We start from the raw sequence: 19,912 nt of genomic DNA on the forward strand, positions 1-19,912 counted from the left end.
CTGCTTTACATTCTGTGTCTCCCTCTCTCTCTCTGCCCCTCTCCCACTTGTACTCTCTGTCAAAAATAAATAAAATGTAAAAAAAAAAAAAAAAAAAAAATTAGAACCCCTGACCCTTTGGGGTGCTTGGGTGGTTCAGTAGTTGGGCGTCTGACTGGATTTCAGCCCAGGTCACAATCTTGTGGTTCATGGATTTGAGCTCATCAGGCTCTGTGCTGACAGTGCAGAGCAGGCTTGGGATTCTCTCTCCCCCTCTCTCTGCCCCTTCCCTCATTACATTCTCTCTTAAAATAAAATAAAATAACCCCTGACCCTCAAAACCTGATCATCCTTGATAACTGATCAATCTGATCACCCTGGCCTATCTTCATCAAGAATCTCCTTAGAGGCTGGTTTAGGCAGAAACCCATTATCCTAGATGTTTCATCTTAATAATTTTCTACCCACTGACTCCCACCCTGCTCCTTGGCTGTACATTCTCACTTGCCCAGGCTGTATTCAGAGCTGAGACCATTTCTATACTGAGGTCTCCTCTCTTCTATTGCAATAGTTCCTGAATAAAATCTGTTTTTACCACTTTAACTACTGTCCAGATTTGGTTTTCCTTTGACATCCCCAAAGGGGAGAGGGGGAGAATAAATGTGTAATAACATCAAAATGTTCCCCAGCAATTAAAATCAGACAGAGCCAACGACTTTTCCCTCCACTCTTTTTTCTGTAACATTTTATTATGGGTTGGGATCACAAAGTTACAGGATCATTGTTCAAAATAAGGAAGGTAAAGAAAAACACTAATAAATAAATAAATCTGATTATAACCCTACCACCTAGATATAATCATAATTAATAGCAACATTCTGCCCTTTTGGATTTTCATATAACTCAAGCATTTATTTTGGAACAACTGCCTTTCAATTGCTCATAGGTTGCCTGACAGGTTCTCAGTCCTTAAACATAATTAAAAAATCAAATATTTACCAAACACCAAGATGCTTGAGATACTACTTTAAAGTCTTTATAACGTGCTAAGACAACCCTGTCTGGTAGGCATTATTAGCTTCACTTAAAGTCTTAGTGATTAACCTGCCCAAGGTCACAGAGTTAGTAAATGGACATTTACTTCAACTAAAGTCCATCTGACTCCATGCGATAACAATGAGCTTTAATGAACAAAAAGAAAGCTACATTTTCATGGAAGCAGCAAATAACATTTGCATAAAACTTGTTTCTTTTCTGTTTTTGAATCTTGCATGTATATCCAGATATTTTTTTAACAGCAAGAAATAGAATTACTGTGGGCTGGCAATAACTTTCAGACCATTTAGAAAATATCAGAAGAAGGGGAGTATTTATACAAACTCCATGTTTGGAAATGAAAATCCCTGCTGAAGAATCCCTACTCTAAACAAAAATTTTTATTCAATTTTTATTCAGAGTTGATGGGAAAGCAGCATTGCTAGGAGGCTGACAGCAATTGGAAACCAAACAAGCAGCCAGTGGGACGTCCAGCACCAGGCTTTGAGCAAACATAGCTGGCACTTAAAGTCTGTTGATTTGTTGAGGAGCAACCAAAGGGTCGACAGCAAAGTTACTAGAACAAGAAACATGAATCCAAGGGATGCAATAAAGGCTATGAAATTCTGGGAAATTAAAAGCAATAAGATCAATCTGTGTGCCACCATTGGAACCAAGATGGCACCACTTGGGGCAAAGGTTTCCATTAAAGTCACACCGGAGTGGCTAAGACTCAAACAGTTTAAGTATCTGGGACCAAAATGAAAAGAAAAGCTGAGGAGGGAGGGAAAAACAGGCAGAGCAGAGGATTTTTAGGGCAGTGAAAATACTTTCTGTGATTCTATAATGGTAGAGACAGGTCCTTGTACAGTTGCCCAAACCCATAGAAATACAACACCAGGAGTGAATCCTAGCATAAACTGTGGCCTTTGGGTGATAATGATGTGTCAACCTAGGTTCATCCACTGCAACATATATACGTCTCTGATGGGGGATATGGATAATGGGGGAGACTATGCATGTGTGAGTGCAGAGGGTATACGGGAAATCTCTGTCCCTTCCTCTCAATTTGGCTGTGAACCTAAAACTGTCCTAAGAAAATGAAAGTCTATTAAAAAACAAACAAAAACCCAGCAGCAGGGCTGGCCGTACTAGGAGGCCACCTTGCACTGGTAGTTTGTAACCCCCTGTCATCCCTGCCATACACACTAACGTGTAAGCTCCAGAAAACCGGAAGTTTGTTTTGTTCCCATGCCGTCCCCCAGAGCTTCCAAGCTTGGGAGAGAGTTGGTGCTCAACAAATAGCTGATGGATGCATGGCTGTCTGAATACATACAATGATACAAGATGGGTAACTTGGGGCACTTGGAAGGGGTCGAAGTGCACTGTTCCCCTTCCCCTGCATCATTCCTCGTGAGTTCTTTTCCAGCTGCAATAGTTAACAAATATTTACTGAGCATCTACAGCGCACCGGGAATACTACAGGGCCATTATGGTAATTAGGCAGAGTCCTGGCACAAAGTCTCGCCCACATCACCAACCACCTGCCTCCTGCCCCACGCTAATCTTGTCCAGACCCCCGCCCCCAGGACCGGGAAGAGATCTCTGATGAGACCTCGGCTTCCGGGGCACAGCGAGACTCAAGCTACCAGCCTTTCAACAGATCACCCAGGCCAGGGATCTGGGGCAGGGTCAGAGGCAGAACCCGCCCTTCTACCCGGCGCCATACCCCCCTTCCGAAGACCATCCCCAACAGCTCCTCCAACGCCTCTCCAAGGACGCGGACCCGCCCCTCGCGGCCTCCAGGCCCCTCCGCAGCCCATCGCCTTTACCCGTCCCGAGCGGCCGGGGAGGGCTTGCGGTGCCACAACTTGCCGCTCTCCTTGTTGCCCAGGTCTGTGCTCTGCATGGCGAAGCCCCCCGCGGCCGCCGCCGCCCGCCTGATACACAACCGACCCGGCGCCTTCCCAGCAGGCCCCGCGCTCCGGGCCCGGGAAATTTGAGCTCGGGCCCTGGCGTCCTGGATCCCCGCCACCCGACCAACCGAGCGCTAAACACCGCCCTTTTTATTCCCAGCCAATATGGAGGCGCGTTTCCTCCCAACTCCGCCCAAGCGACCCCTGCCGCTCTGGACGATGGAACCGGCCAACGACCTTCTCTTAGATTCCACCCCTTTTAGAGGTTCACCCCACCAGCCCCGGGGCCCAAAGCCTTCTGGGAATTGTAGTTTTCTGCGTGTGGAACCGGGGTATCAGCGATCGGCTTGAGAACTCTGCACTCCGAGGGCGCCGTGGGGTTTTAGGCTCCCGGTGGAAGCAATAAAAATGGTTTTCTCCTGTGGTCTGTACATTCCTTTCTACACTGCGTTTAGGGATTAAGGGGTTGTAGAGACAACTAAAGAGAAGGATCCAAATACATTGAGACTTGAAGTGTTTCTCTTATAGAGTGTTCCTTTGAAAAGAACCTCTATAGTGTACGTTCTTGGCCTTTTCACCATCGTCGTGATTAGTTTTTCAATTCCGTAATCTAACAAGGTGCACCAGTATCATGGAATCCAGCCCACCAGTCACGGACCAGAAAAGCGATGTCATCAACAATCAGCTGCATTGACGCCAGAGTTCTTTTTTGTAAAAACTCAGCACTTCTATCGTGCCTGCGAGGTATCAAGCATTCTTCTAAGTGCTCATTTAATCCTCATAGCAAACCTACAATGCTGGTAGTACTATTCCCATTTTTTTGTGCTCTGTGAGTTAATGTATTGGTTTTCTGAGGCTGCAGTAATAAATTACCACAAATTAGTTTTTTTTTAAAAAAAAAGGTACTCTCTCATGGTTCTGGAGGCCACAGTCAGAAATCAAGGTGTAGGCAGAACGCTCAATCCAGCGGATCCAGGGAAGATTCCATTCCCTTCCAGCTACTGGTTTCCTTGACTTGGGACCACATTGTTCCATTTCATCCCTCCATTCTCTGCCTCCATTTTCACATTGCCTTATCTTTTCCCCCTCAGTCTCCAATCTCTCTTGCTTTTCTCTTACAAGAACACCTGTCATTGGATTTAGGGCCCACCCAGATAATCCAGGATGATTTCCTCATTCCAAGATCCTTAATTTTACCTACAGAGACTGTTTTCCCGAATAAGGTAACATTCACATTTTCTGGGGATTAGGTCATAGATATGTATTTTGGGGGCCCACTGTTCAAACCTACTACAGGTAGGTGCTTCTTGTATCTCTGTTTTGCAGACAAGGAAATTGAGTTCATAGGAGAGCCAGGATTAGATTTTTAGTCTTTTCATTCTTGGTCCCAACAGAAAAATAAATTTTTACAAAATTATATGACCATCATATTTGAAAAGCTCAAACTTTACCAGAAAAGCAAAACTCTCACAAAAATTTTCCAATGCAGATTTTAAAACTTTTTGTGTTGTTACTAAGGGGTGGCTCTGAGAGACCACACAACTTAAAAAAATTTTTTTTGTTAATGTTTATTTATTTTTGATAGACACACACACACACACACACACACAGCATGAGTTGGGGAGGGGCAGACAGAGACAGAGACACAGAATCCAAAGCAGGCTCCAGGCTCTGAGCTGTCAGCACAGAGCCTGACCCAGGGCTTGAACTCACAAACTGTGAGATCATGACCTGAGCTGAAGTGGGATGCTTAAGTGACTGAGCCACCCACGTGCCCTAAGACCATACAACTTTTAATAACCTTTTGCAGAAGAGACAATCACATTCCTCATTTTTATTTATTGGATTTGAGATGATAATAAGTTATGTGTATGAATGTTTGCATTATTATTCAAGAAACTTAGGGTGCTAAACTTATGGGTGCTTAACTTGAAATAAAGGTTTTTTTCTATCCCATGCAGGTAGCCAAGCAACATTTTTATCAGTAGCAGAGACAAATGTGCTGAATGATTTCCTGAACTACTTTGGTTTAACCTGTCTGCAGTCAAGCTCATATCGGCTGTCACAGCCCATGCGACCATCCTACTCAATTTCAGGTATGTGACAAAGAGGTTTCTATATTACAGATCTTCTGCACTCCCACTTTGCACTTGTCTTTGGATTTAGTTGAGCCAAATCTGAAGGTCAGGCTGGCAACTGAAGAAACATGCACCCATAGCTGCCAACCTTCTACTTACTGTAATTTCCCAATGTTTATAACCCAAGTTGGCAGACCATTTGGTAGTTCCTTCCTGAATCATTACTCAGTCAATAACTGATGCATTCTATACATATATTTTTCAGCTAAATTGAGGTGTAATTGACATTTAATAAACTGTACATATTTAAGTTGTATAATTTTATGATTTGACATAAATAGACTCCTATGAAACCATCATCATAATCAAGATAATGAACATAGCCATCACCCCCCCAAAGTTTCCCCTTGCCTGTTTGGAATTCAATTTCTTTTTATCCCCACCCACCTTGCCTACAGGCAACCACTAATCAGCTTTCTGTATCTTAGTTAATATTTTCTAGAAATTGATGTAAATAGGTCCTAAACTATGTACTCCTTTTTTTTTTCTTTTGGCCTGGCTTCTTTCAATTAGCATAATTATTTTCAGAATCAACTATGTTGTTGGGTATATCAACAGTTCGTATGTTTTTATCATTGATATTCTATGGTATTGATATACCACAATTAATGTATCCAGTCACCTTTGATGAACATTTGGATTGTTTCCAGTTTGGGGCTATTACAAAGACAGCTGTTATGAACGTTCCTGTACAAGTCTTTGTGTAAACATATGTTCTCAGTTCTGTTGGGTAAATTCTTAGAAGTGGAATGACTGGGCCATATGGTAGGTGTAGGCTTAACTTTTTAAGAAAGCATCAAATGTTTTCAGAGTAGTTGTGCCATTTTACATTCTCACCAACAATGTAGGATAGTTCCAGGTGTTCCACATCTATGATGAGTCTTTGTGATTACAGCCGTACTAGGAGTATTGTGGTACCCTCCTGGTGATTTCAATTTCCCTTTCTGGAATGACAAATGATATGTCCAGCATCTTTTCTTGTGATTATTTGCCTTCTGCATATATCTTTGGTGAAGTATATGTTCAAATATTTTATCCATTGTTTAACTGGTCTTTTTTTTTATTGAGTTTTGAGAGTTCTTTACATATTGTGGATACAAGCCGTTTATCATACATGCACTTTGCATGTATTTTCTCCCAGTTTGTGGCTTGTTTTTTCATTCTCTTAACAATGTCTTTCGATGAGTAGATGATGTTAGTGTTCAAGATCAACCCAACAGTGTTTTGGAGTTTTTGGTGTGATATCTAAGAAATCTTTACCTAACTGAAGGTCACAAAGATTTCTTCCGGTTTTCTTCTTTGTATGTATTTCAACTACTTTCTCAAAGGAATGGAAAGTTGTGCATGTCCAAGGGATTTTTGGGTTTTGCTTTACAAAGTCCTTCCTCTTTGTCCTCTTGCCTATCCCACTTCCATTGTTGAAGGAAGCCTTCTTTTTTGCTGTGATAATATATAATCTAGAAAGAGAAGAACTTCCACTGTGTCTACTTTTTTTTTTAAGTTTATTTATTTATTTGGAGAGAGACAGAGACAGCGTGAGCAGGGGAGGGGCAGAGACAAGGGGAGGATTCCAAGGAGGCTCTGAGCATGGTAAGCACAGAGTCTGATGTGGGGCTCAAACCCATGAAACTGTGGGATCATGACCTGAGCCTAGATCAAGAGTTGGACACTCAACTGAGCCACCCAGGCGCCCTCACTTCATCTGCCTTGCTAGAGGGAATTTAGTGGACATTTGGAATGCTCAACATCTGAAAACCTTTTCTGTTTGGGAAAAATCCCAAGATATTTAGAAGGTGAGGGGCAGCTATTCTCTTTCCCAATTTCTTGGCAACCAGTTCTCTAATATGCCCAAACCTAAGCCAGTCAAGGAGTGAGCAAGCAAATCAAACCAGGATGATAACCAAGAACAACTGAAAATAGGGGCGCCTGGGTGCCTGGGTGGCTCAGTCGGTAAAGCGGCCGACTTCGGCTCAGGTCACGATCTCGCGGTCTGTGAGTTCGAGCCCCGCGTCGGGCTCTGTGCTGACAGCTCAGAGCCTGGAGCCTGTTTCGGATTCTGTGTCTCCCTCTCTCTGACCCTCCCCCGTTCATGCTCTGTCTCTCTCTGTCTCAAAAATAAATAAACGTTAAAAAAAAATTAAAAAAAAAAAAGAACAACTGAAAATACAATTCAAACATTTATTGCAATTTCTCAAAGAGCACCAAGTAGAAAGCAATAGATAACCTTTAGCAAAGTTCTTCAAATACCCTTTCTCACCTCACTCAGTTAGGTTAGATTAAGTTATGCCACAGTAGCTAGCCACTCCAAAAGTCAGTGGCTTAAAACAACTCAGTGGTGTGTTTAGCTCATATTGTCTCTAAGGGAGCTAGGCCGATGGAGTAGCCACCATTACAAAAGTTTAGGTTGCTGTCCAGGGGGTGGAAAGAGAGTTCTAGAGGGTCTCATACCACCAATTGAATGCTCTAGCCCAGAAATGTCACTATAACCTTTACTCTCAACTCACTACCAGAACTGTGGCTTCATCCAAACACAAGGGGCCGGAAGTGCAATCCTATTAAGTTAGTTATCTGTAGCTGCAATGATGCTGTGAAAAAGCAACCACCAAAACTCGGTGGCATGCAACAATAAACATTTACTGCTCACTCATCTGGGATCGGCCAGGCTGTTAACTGCAGCATAAAGTTAACTAATAGAGTTAGTTAATGGTTCAGAACCATTGGTGTGGTTCTGAATTCTTCCAAAAGACCTATTGCATGCACCAGAAAATAATTTATTGCTAGCTTGGGTTAAAAAACTCTGGGAACTGGGGCGCCTGGGTGGCTCAGTCGGTTAAGCGTCCGACTTCAGCTCAGGTCACGTTCTCGCGGTCCGTGAGTTCGAGCCCCGCGTTGGGCTCTGGGCTGATGGCTCAGAGCCTGGAGCCTGCTTCAGATTCTGTGTCTCCCTCTCTCTCTGCCCCTCCCCCGTTCATGCTCTGTCTCTCTCTGTCTCAAAAATAAAACAAAAACATTAAAAAAAACCCCAAAACTCTGGGAACTATTATAACAAGATTCTGTTTTATCTCCTTGGAAAAAGGGTTTATTTGCACATTAAAAGGAGTGTTGGTAAACAAAGATGTTGACAGCACTTAAAAAACAATAAAGTACTGAGTGGGGTTGGGGAAGGGTACGGTAAGACTGTAGACATGGATATCCATGTCTATCCAGCACTGTCCCTACCCCTGTCCCCCACCGCCTCCAAGCTCCTCAAATGCAGTATGACACACACTTCTGAGAAATGCTTCTAGCCCACCCCTCACTGGTCAAATGATTGGCTCAGGGGTGGGGCCTGACTCAGCTGAGCCAACCAGAGCCCTTTTGGGGGGGGGTTTAAAGTTGAGACCAAGGCCAGCAAGTTTCCTCCCTCTCTGGTAGACTGGGAGCTGCCAGAGACAGTACCTCCAACTTTGTGGTGAGAGCCAGTCTCAGAGAGAGGGTAGCTAAAACTCAAAAAAAAAAAAAAAGGGGGGGGGGGAGGGGCAAGAAAACCAGAAATAGTAAAAGAACATTCTGGCAGCATTTATGTCCCTTGTTCTAACTGTCCCAGAAGCTAATCTGGACTCCTGTCCTTCCTATACTCTGGTTATTTGAGCAAAAACATTGCCTTCTATTTTCTAAAGTAGAGGTAATTGGAAGAAAAACAAGTCAGGGAAGGCTTCAGGAGGTGGTGATACTTGAGCTGAGTCTGGAAGAATAAATAGGGGTTATAAGGCAGAGAAGTTAGGGAAGGAAACAGCATCTGCAGAAAGGCAGGGGCATTTGTGAAACAACATGGAACCTTCCAGAAACTAGAAATGCTGAGTGCAATCAAAGCACAGATGCACAAGGAGTTATTATGCATGTAACATGCTTAGCACCTACAAAGCTCTCAATAATAATAGCAATAACTATTATTATAATTATAATTATAATAATAATAATAATTATTATTATTATTATTGTGGGGGTGAGAGGCAGAAGACTGAGACACATGTAAAACTAAGAATATAAAAGTCCCATATTGCCATGCTAAGGAGGTTGGATCTTATTCTAAAAGGTTCTAGGGAAACTGGTGGTTTCTAGACATATCCCTCTGTAGTAGAAAGATCATTTAAGAGTTTAAAGCTTGAGGGGCACCTGGGTGGCTTAGTCTGTTAAGCATCTTACTTTGGCTCAGGTCATGATCTCGCAGTTCATGGATTCAAACCCCACATTGGGCTCTGTGCTGACAGCTCAGAGCCTGGAGCCTGCTTCAGATTCTGCGATTCCCTTTCTCTCTGTCCCTCCCCCACTCACACTCTGTCTCTCTCTCTCTCTCTGTCTCTCTCTCTCTCTCAAAAATAAATAAACATAAAAAAAAAGAATTTGAAGCTTGAGGCAGAAGGAGGGTGAGACAAAAGTGATGAAGGGTTGACCAAGGCAGCCACCGTAAAAGGAATCCAAGCAGGCAATAGTTAAATGACAAGGGTACATTGACATATTGTGTGGGTAAGCTGACACTGCAAAGAAAGAGTTCTGTTTCATCGGTAACACAGGGATGCGTGTCATACTGCTAACTGATGCAAACCCAGGCAATGTTTTCCATTTCCCAGACGGCTCAGCTGTTTGGCGTGGTAGGGATGGGGGGTGGGGGCGGGCAGTAAGGCAAAAACCATAACAGGTTAGCTACGACATGGTGCACCTGCCCCACCCTTTTAACATGACTCAGAACAGAAGAAGAAAATCAAAGAGACATGCTCCAAGTTGCTTAAATAAATATTCATGTCTAGGTGTCCTCATAAAACATACATGAAAGCAACCAAGGGCAGTGTTTCATGTGTAATCAAAAGGATTTGACAACTACAGCTGGAATTGTATAGTATCAAAGTGTGTGGGGGGGGTGTGGTGTTGATTTTGACAGGCAGCAAGATCATTCCCACGTACGATGAGAAACTGCTGCCATAGACTGTGGTTTTTTTAAAAGACCTCCTGCAAGCCAAAGGAAGGAGGAGACCATAACATGACAGAATGGGCAGTGGCTGCAAGTTTCCAGTCTTTGCAGCCTTTCCACGTGGCCAGGAGAGGAGGAGCGTGTGGAAATCTCGGCCCCCATCATGTCCACAACTGTCCTAAGAAGGACAGCCTATAGCTACCTCTGTCTTAGCGACAACTGCATGATATCCCACCTTATGGACGTGTGGTGTGGCATGAGTTTATAATCCCTCTGTTGTTGACAGTTGGGTTTAAAAAATTGTTTGCAAACTTGATGCTAGAGAAATTAATACCTCAGCGTGCTATTGCAAACTTTATGGTGGAGAAATTAATACCTAAGTGCACTATTGTACTCTTGTAGGCGCTAGTTTAAGGTCGGTTGGAAAGGTTCTATTGGAAGCTTAAACCTTTCAAATTATGCTCTGTCAGTGGTGGCCTGTTCCAAAGGCCTCCCTGGGCAGAGGACTGTGGAGTCAGGGAATGCTGGGAATATCTCCCACAGGACTGAATAACAGCTTTGATTCACAGGCTCCTAAAAACATTTATGGGCTCAGAGGACAGGCTATCAATCAAGTGTGACAGGACGCCATAAACCGTGAGTAAAATACCTCTAATTGCTGTAAGGGAGGAAGGCAGACTGAGCAAAGCATTTATTGTCCATTTAAGTATTCGAGGGCAGCGTGGCTTCTTTTGTCCAGTGCCCACTCTGGGTAGCATGTGGAAAGAGGCCATAGAGCCGAGTGAGGATGACTGGTAAGGAATCCACACCTAACAGACCAGGCACTTCGGTCTCTTCTGGTTTTTATGTGGCCTTACTGAATAGTAAAAACCATCTCCCCTAAATATATTTTTTTAAGGAATTTTTTTTTTTTAGGGGAGCGTGGGTGGCTCAGTAGGTTAAGCGTCTGACTTCAGCTCAGGTCATGATCTCGTGGTTTGAGCCCCACATCGGGCTCCGTGCTGACAGCATGGAGACTGGAGCCTGCTTCAGATTCTGTCTCTCTTGCTCTCTGCCCCTCCCCCACTCGCAGTCTGTGTGTGTGTGTGTGTGTGTGTGTGTGTGTGTCTCTCTCTCTCAAAAAAAAAAATTTAAAAAAATTAAAGAATTTTTTTAGAGCAGTTTTAAGATCACAGAAAAATTAAAGGAAAGGTATAGAGATTTCCCCACATACCTCCTGCCCCCACCCGTGCACAGCCTCCCCATTATCAGCATCCCCACCAGAGTGATACCTTTGTTACAACTGATGAACCTACATGGACACATCATAATTTCCCAGAGCCCCTGGTTCACACTATGGTTCACTCTTGGTGTTGTACATTCTGTGGCTTTGGACATTATAATATCATCCAGAGTACTTTCTTTGCCCTAAAAATCCTCTGTGCTCTGCTCATCCATCCCTCCCTTCTCCCCTTTACCCAAGTAGTTTGGGTTTTATTATATTGATGGCTTTGAAAAATACTGCAAGCAACTTTCTTTCTTTAAAAATTTTTTTCCCAAAGATTTTATTTTTAAGTAATCTCTACACCCTATGTGGGGCTCAGACTCACAACCCCAAGATCAAGAATCATATGTTCTACCAGCCGAGCCAGCCAAGCATCCCTGTGCAAGCAATTTTCTACATGAGCAAAGAGAAAGATAAGATAGGGTATGCACAATGGGATTACCACCTTCACCTGTAGACCTTAGAAGGGTGTTACTCTGCCCAAACAGGCCTATTACAAAGGCCTTGCTGGGCAGAGGGCTGTGGAGTCAGAGAATGCTGGGAATATCTCCCATAGGAGTAAATAAATTTGACTCTAACTCATGAGTACTGTGAACACGGAGTCCTAATTTCACATATTCCACCCTGTTCTCCCCATAAGTATGTTGCCTGAGTCCACTGCTTACTAGTACTCTAACCCTGGGCATAATATTGAACTTCTCCGTGCCTTGATTTCTCCATCTGTAAAATTGGGATAAAAATAGGAGCAACCCCAAAATTGTTTAGAGTTTAGAACAACTTTGGCACACAGAAGTCCTCAGTGAATGCTAGCTGTTATTACTACTATTATTATTTCTTGTATCTTTCTTTATTAAACCGTCCAGAATGCCAGACTTTGCTGATTTTTACCCACAGACAAGAAATAGGCAACCACATTATGCTTTTCTCACTGGCAGCACAGCACACAGCAATTACTTGGAAGGCTCCATGACCATCACTTAACGCTGTAGATATACAAAAAAACAATAGTCCAGTAAAAACTTGTACGCCCAGAATGTCTCTGGTGCTGCCTTCATCTGTATTCTCATAGCATATCCTGCTAAGCTATGAAGGGAATTCATTATTTGCATGATAATCCTGTTTATTCCCCATTAACACACCACACACACACACACACACACACACCCTAAATATTGTATTATTGCTATTATTTAAGCCCCTCTAAGGAGAGTACCAGTGATGTGCTGATAAATTTAACAACTGGCTCTCTGGACAAAAATAAAGCCCTGGTTTGTAGCATTTGGTAATTTCTGTGGTATAAGTACTCCTACTATTCAAGGCCAATTTCAAGCTACCAATGTGATGCCATTGGAAAGAGGTGAGCAATAGTACACTATTACATAGTATGTTCACCATACAGATACGATGGACATAGAAAACCTCAAGAGCATCAATAATAGTAAAATATGGTATAGGAATTAACAAATGATATGTTTTATTTTTCATTTTTTAAAATGTTTTATTTATTTTTGACAGAGAGAGAGACAGAGCATGAGCAGGGGAGGGGCAGAGAGAGAGGGAGACACAGAATCCGAAGCAGGCTCCAGGCTCTGAGCTGTCAGCACAGAGCCCGACGCGGGGCTCGAACTCACAGACTGCGAGATCATGACCTGAGCCGAAGTCGGACGCTCAACTGACTGAGCCACCCAGGCGCCCCAAATGATATGTTTTTCAAGAAATGATATGTTTTGAGTATTTGAGTATTTCCTTTGAGTATTTCCTTGAGTAATAAAATATAATTTATTTCCATCTAAGTTTATATAATTCAATTTTTGATAAAGGCTGTATTTAATTATCGTCTCAGAAAATCCTGAAAATTTAACAGTTGGCTCTTGCGAGCTAATACGAGCCTGCTCTAGCACTGCACCGCTTCCTTCTCATTTCAACGACTTAGACATTTGATGTTTCAGTTGTATGTTGCTGTGTAAAAATTACCTCAAAATTTATTGGCTTCAAGCAAACATGATTTCCTAAATTTCACCATTCTGTGAGTTGACTGGGCCCAGCTGATATACCACGATATAGCCTGACTCACCACGATACAGCCGTGGTCACTCGTGGTTGCGTGCAGCTGAAGGCTCACCTGGGGCTGAAACATCCAAGATGGCTTCTCACCTACCTGTGCCTCTGTCCACGAGGCCTCTCATCATTCAGTAGTCTAGCTTGAGCTTCTTTACATGGCCCTGGGCTCTTAGAAAGGAATGTTTCAGTAGGACAAGCCTGAGTGTGGAAGTGTTTCACAAGCTGTTGCATGCATCACCATGCCAGCCAATGTCCCATTGGCTAACGCAAGTCACATGGTCAAGTCTAGCCTCAATATAGAACGGAACTAGACACTGTCATGACCTTAAGAGATGTGTTTTGTTAGAGGCTTCTAATGTCATGGTTGACCACGGATGACCTCAGGAAGTCCCAGAGGCACATTCGGTGGGAGAACATATAGGAATAAATCATCCTTTGAGGAGAGGGAGGTGGGAGGGTTGTTTCACTGTGTGTGTGTGTGTGTGTGTGTGTGTGTGTGTGTGTTGGGGGCATAAGGGGGAGTTGCCAAGGAAGGAGGGGGAGTGGACAAGCATCACATGTAACTCAGTGGTTCTCAACCAAGGGTGACTGCCCCCAGAGGACTTTTGGCCATGTCTGCAGATGTTTTTGGTTTGGGTGCTACTGTCACATGGTACCAAAGATGCTGATAATCATCCTCCCACACACAGGGAAGCCCCTCACCAACAAATAACTGTTTGAGCTGAAGTGTCTACAGTGCCGAAGCTGTGACCCCTGCATGTAACCTAATGCACGCACGAACTCGGCTGGTTAGTATGTACTGTCCCTTGCCAACACATTTTTTTCCTACTGCCTTTGACAGCACGTACCAGATATAAAATGCTTTCAGAGCTCTCTAAACGCATGTTCAGCCTACTTGGACTGGCTTCAGACAAGCGTGACAGCTGTAGCTTTTTTGGCTCCAATGCCTTGCCAGTCAAGCATATGCATGTTTGCACATTACATCTGCGGCATCAGCAATCACATCCCGTGATCAAAAGAGGTTGTATATCCAACTTTCACTAAAACATTTGAATTACTTTTCCTCCAAGTCTTCCAGCTCTCAGGTGCTTTGCTATGTCTCTTTGCTTTCTCCAGGTAAGCTATTCTGTTCTATTCCTCATTATATTAAGATTGCATTTGTCCTCTCTCTGCAAAGGAGATCCTCATTTGCTAGTTCAATAAATGTCAGTGGAGCTCCTGTGTGGGAAAGGGTTGTTCCGGGTGCTGGGGAATGGCAGTGAACAAGACAAAATTGCCCTTTCCTGGAACTTGCATTCTAGTTGGGAAGACAGACAATGACTAAGAAAATAAATAAAGTATATCGTGTCAGGTAATGAAAAATGAAGAAAAATTTAAGCAGGGTAAAGGAATGAGCAGGATGGGCGGGTGATACCTGGATTAAGGTGTTCGGGGAAGGCACTGCTGGCAGGTATTATCTGAGAAGAGATCTGGGCACTGTGCAGGAAGGAGGCACAAAGACAGGTTTTCAACAGTGTCTTCATTGTGCTATGTAAGACATTTATATTGGTTTCCCAGAGACGCGGTAACAAAGTATTGCAAACTGGGTGGCTTAAAATAGTGAAATTCATTCTCTCATGGTTCCAGGGGTCAGAAGTCTGAAATCAAAGTCTGGAGGCTTTGAGGGAGAGTCTGTCATGCTTCTCTCCTAGTTCCTGGTACCGGTCGGCAATCCTTGGCTTAGAGATGCATCACTCTGATCTCTGCCCTTGTCTTTGCATGGCCTTCTCCCCCTGTGTCTGTGTCTACATTTTCTCCTTTTATAAGTATATCAAGTCACTGTTAATCCAATGGACTAGCTCACCCTAATCAACTATGACCTCATTTAAGCTTGATTACATCTGCAAATACTGTTTTCAAATAACATCACATTCACCGGGACCAGGGGTTAGGATTTTAATATATCTATTTGGGGAACACAATTCAACTCATAACATGATTGTTTTGGGTTATCACAATAACTAAGGGCACAACAGGAATTTAGGAAAGGGGGTCAGGGATGTTAGGCAGACATCCTACAATGTATAAAATGGTCCCGCATCCTTTTGAACATTTCCAATACATTCCTGTAAGTAAAAATCCCATTTGTAATAGCTGAACTAGTACCTAATTCTGTTTTACATATAAACATGAAGAATATTTACAGGGATTTAATATACTCTAAATTTTCCTGGAATGTAGCTACTGTATTAATTGAGACATGATTGTACTTGTTTTTTTGTTTGACTTGGTTTTTTAATTTAAATACATTTGACATATATCATTGTGGAAATTTAAGGTGTATATACTTACTGTTTCTTTAAAATTTTTTTTAATTTTAAAATTTTAAATTTTTTAAAAATTTAAAAATTTTAATTTTTTTTAGGGGCGCCTGTTGGTTAAGCATCCCACTTCAGCTCAGGTCATGATCTCACAGTTTGTGAATTCGAGCCCCGCGTTGGACTCTTTGCTGACAGCTCAGAGCCTGAAGCCTGCTTCGGTTTCTATGTCTCCCTTTCTCTCTCTCTCTGCCCCTCCCCCACTCTGGCGCGCTCTCTCTCTCTCTCTCTCTCTCTCTCTCTCTCTCAAGAATAAATAAACATAAAACAAAAGCAAAAACAGCGCAAGACTGGGGAGGGGCAGAGAGAGAGGGAGACACCGAATCTGAAGCAGGCTCCAGGCTCTGAGCTGTCAGCAAAGAGTCCAATGCGGGGCTAGAACTCACAAACTGTGAGATCATGACCTGAGCTGAAACCGAGTTGCACGCTTAACCAACTGAGCCACCCAGTCACCCCTCCCCTCATTTCTAAGAAAGTTAGGCAAGAGCCTTGGAAGTGCCCAAGTAAGCGAGGACCCCTGTAGCCTAAATCTGACTAGCCAGTCTCTGGGAGTGATAGTAATAAAGATGCTCACATCCTTTCACGTCAGAATCCCCCTCCTGGAAATCTGTTCAGTAGAATTATTATTATTTTTTAAAAGATTTATTTATTTTTGTTGTTTTTTTTTTTTTTAATTTTTTTTTTCAACGTTTATTTATTTTTGGGACAGAGAGAGACAGAGCATGAACGGGGGAGGGGCAGAGAGAGAGGGAGACACAGAATCGGAAACAGGCTCCAGGCTCTGAGCCATCAGCCCAGAGCCCGACGCGGGGCTCGAACTCACGGACCGCGAGATCGTGACCTGGCTGAAGTCGGACTGCGCCACACAGGCGCCCCTATTTTTGAGAGAGAGAGAGAGAGCGCGCGCAAGTGGGGAAGGGGCAGAGACTCGGGGGACAGAAGATCTGAAGCAGGCTCTGCACTAACAGCAGTGAGCCCGATGTGGGGCTCAAACTCATGAACTGTGAGATCATGATCTGAGCTGAAGTCGGATGCTCGACCGACTGAGCCACCCAGGCGCCCCTGTCCAGTAGAATTATTGAGAGGCAATGTGGTGGAGTGGTTAAGAGCAGAATAGAGGCGCCTGGCTGGCTCAGTCAGTGGAGCATGTGACTCTTGATCTCAGGGTTGTGAGTTCAAGCCCTAAGTTGGGTGTAGAGATGACTTAAAAATAAAATCTTTAAAAAAAAAAAAAGAACGGAATAGAATGCAACGTCCTTTCCGTAACCTACAATGTCCTGCCTGATTCTAAGTACCCCTCCTTCCTTGCTCTCTCTGACCACCCCCCGCCCCCGACTTTCTCCACTCAGCCACGTTGGGCTTGGCGCTGTGAGGCCTCCCTGCCAGGCACGCTTCCACTCAGGGCCTTTGCCAGCCCTGCTGCCTGAATGGTTCTGGCCCAGCTGTCCGCATTGCTTGCTCTTTCACCTCCTTAAGATCTTTACTCAAGCGTCCCTTGAGATCACAGTGAGGCCTTCCCTGACCAACCCAAATCTCCTTCGCTTTATTTTGGCTCCAGGCACGTGTCAAGGGTTCATCTACTGTGCATCTAACTTCTGCCCCTTTCGATAGTCTTCCTGCCTCCTCTAGAATGTAAGCTCTAAGAGGCCACGGATATTCGTCAGTTTGGTTCACTGCTGCATCCACATTGCCAGGAAGAGTACCTGGTACCTCACAAGTTGCTGTGGGCTGATTGTGTCTCCCCAAATTCTCCCCACAATGTCAAAATCCTAACGCCTAATGTGATGGTATCAGGAGGTGGGGCCTTGGGGAGGCTCTGCCCTAATGAATGAAGTTAATGCCCTTATAAGAGAGACCTGAAAGACCACTCTTCTCCCTTCTACCGTGTGAGGATAGAAATGCAAGATGGAAGGGGACACTCACCAGAGCCTGACCGTGCTGGTGCCCTGATCTTGCACTTCTAGTCTCCAGACCTGCGAGAAATAAATTTCTGTTGTTTATAAACCACCCAGACTATGGTACTTTGTTGGATGACTGAATTAGAGAGTACCACCTTTGGCTCTAGACAGACCTGGGTTTGAGTCTTACCTTTGCACTTACTAGCAAGTGGCAAGTGACTTAACTTTTCTGAGGCTGTTTCTTCAATTATAAATAAAAATAAAAGTACCTCATAGGGTTGAAGTGTTCTTGTGAAGACTTATTAAGACCATACCCACAAAGTTTCAATTTATTAATATTCAACACGTATTATTAGTAAAAAGAAGCTAGCTATCCATATACAAAAATGTATACACATGAAGATGTTCAAGCTGTATTAGGTATTGCAAAACAGGCATCCGAAATAGGAAAATGGTCAAAGGATTATGCTATATCGCTAGTAGAATATTATTTAGTCAACAGAATGATAATTATGAAAACTTTGTAGAAACAGGGAAAGCCTCTTTTTTCTTTTTAAATTGTATTTTATTTTTTATTTTTATTTTTTAAAATTTTTTTTTCAACGTTTTTATTTATTTTTGGGACAGAGAGAGACAGAGCATGAACGGGCGAGGGGCAGAGAGAGAGGGAGACACAGAATCGGAAACAGGCTCCAGGCTCTGAGCCATCAGCCCAGAGCCCGACGCGGGGCTCGAACTCACGGACCGCGAGATCGTGACCTGGCTGAAGTCGGACGCTTAACCGACTGCACCACCCAGGCGCCCCAATTGTATTTTATTTTTAAGTAATCTCTATACTCATCGTGAGGCTCAAACTCATGACCCTGAGATCAAGAGTCATATGCTCTACCGATCGAGCCAGCCTGGCAACCCAGGAAAGACTCTTTTTGTGAAAAGGTAAATGAAGGGGCGCCTGGGTGGCTCAGTCGGTTAAGCGTCTGACTTCGGCTCAGGTCACGATCTTGCAGTCTATGAGTTCAAGCCCCACGTCGGGCTCTGTGCTGACTTCTCAGAGCCTGGAGCCTGTTTCAGATTCTGTGTCTCCCTCTCTCTCTGCCCCTCCCCTGTTCATGCTCTGTCTCTCTCTGTCTCAAAAATAAAATAAAAACGTTAAAAAAAAATTAAAAAAAAAGTAAATGAGAAGAACAGTATGATATGGAAAAAAAACAAACTAGAAGATAGTAAATTTTTATATCTCCCCCCTTCTTTTATTTTTTTAAAGCTTATTTATTTATTTTGAGAGAGAGTGGGGGAGGAGAAGAAAGAGGGAGAAAGAATCCCAAGATGGCTCCAATGGTCCACACAGAGTGCGACGTGGGGCTTGAACTCAGAAACTGTGAGGTCATGACATGAGCTGATATCAAGAGTCCCATGCTTAACTGACTGAGCCACCCAGGCGCCTCTCTCTCTCTTTTTTCAATAAGCATCCTCCCTCCCCTACCTCCTGTTCTACTTACTCTATTCTTTCCTAGTAAAACAACCTACCCTTAAAATTTTTAGTTGCAAAACTCATAGTCTTAGTTACATTTTGGTTAACAGCTGCATGATACTGTGGTACAATGGGAAACATCTATTTGTTTTTTGTCCCTGTTCCTGGCACAGAACTTCATTTCCTGAGTGCTAGGATGCAAGGAGCACCTTTTGTTATCCATAATCATTTTCTATCAGACCTGAGTTTATGCTATTGTGGTGACTCTAGGAGGATGGGGGCCTGGTTGCAGAACCTACCTGTGGTTGGAGGGAACTTTCTTTTTTTTTTTTTTTTTGTTTTTGAGGATGGGGGCCTGGTTGCAGAACCTACCTGTGGTTGGAGGGAACTTTCTTTTTTTTTTTTTTTTTTTTTTTTTTTAATTTTTTTTTTAATGTTTATTTATTTTTGAGACAGAGAGAGACAGAGCATGAATGGGGGGAGGGGCAGAGAGAGAGGGAGACACAGAATCAGAAACAGGCTCCAGGCTCTGAGCCATCAGCCCAGAGCCTGACGCGGGGCTCGAACTCACGGACCGCGAGATCGTGACCTGGCTGAAGTCGGACGCTTAACCAACTGCGCCACCCAGGCGCCCCTTGGAGGGAACTTTCAGCCACACCCCTCTGACCTTCCAGGGAGGAGGAAGGGGCTGGGAATTTAGTTCATCACCAATGGCTAATGATTTAATCAATCCGGCCTAGGTAATGGAACATCCATAAAAACCCAAGACGAAGGGATTCCGAGAGCGTCCAGGTTGGTGAACACACCAAGGTGCTGGGGGGGTGGTGCACCCAGAGAAGGCATGGGGG

General features: G+C 43.6%; 1 protein-coding gene across 6 annotated transcripts in view; it reads right to left on the reverse strand.

The window, feature by feature from the left end:
- Positions 1-3,024, reverse strand: part of TBC1D31 (TBC1 domain family member 31) — a 75,943-nt gene extending 72,919 nt beyond the window's left edge. For 2 of the 6 annotated variants that reach the window (XM_030304036.1, XM_030304039.1), the window contains exon 1: positions 2,847-3,024. In XM_030304036.1, coding sequence (XP_030159896.1) covers positions 2,847-2,923 — 77 coding nt within the window. In that variant the 5' untranslated portion in view covers positions 2,924-3,024. The remainder of the gene's footprint in view (positions 1-2,846) is intronic. The other 4 variants (XM_030304035.1, XM_030304034.1, XM_030304033.1 and 1 more) reach the window with 3 other exon arrangements.
- Between the last annotated feature and the right edge of the window lie 16,888 nt (positions 3,025-19,912).

Source organism: Lynx canadensis, chromosome F2 (assembly GCF_007474595.2).
Source record: "Lynx canadensis isolate LIC74 chromosome F2, mLynCan4.pri.v2, whole genome shotgun sequence".
Lineage (NCBI taxonomy): Eukaryota > Metazoa > Chordata > Mammalia > Carnivora > Felidae > Lynx > Lynx canadensis.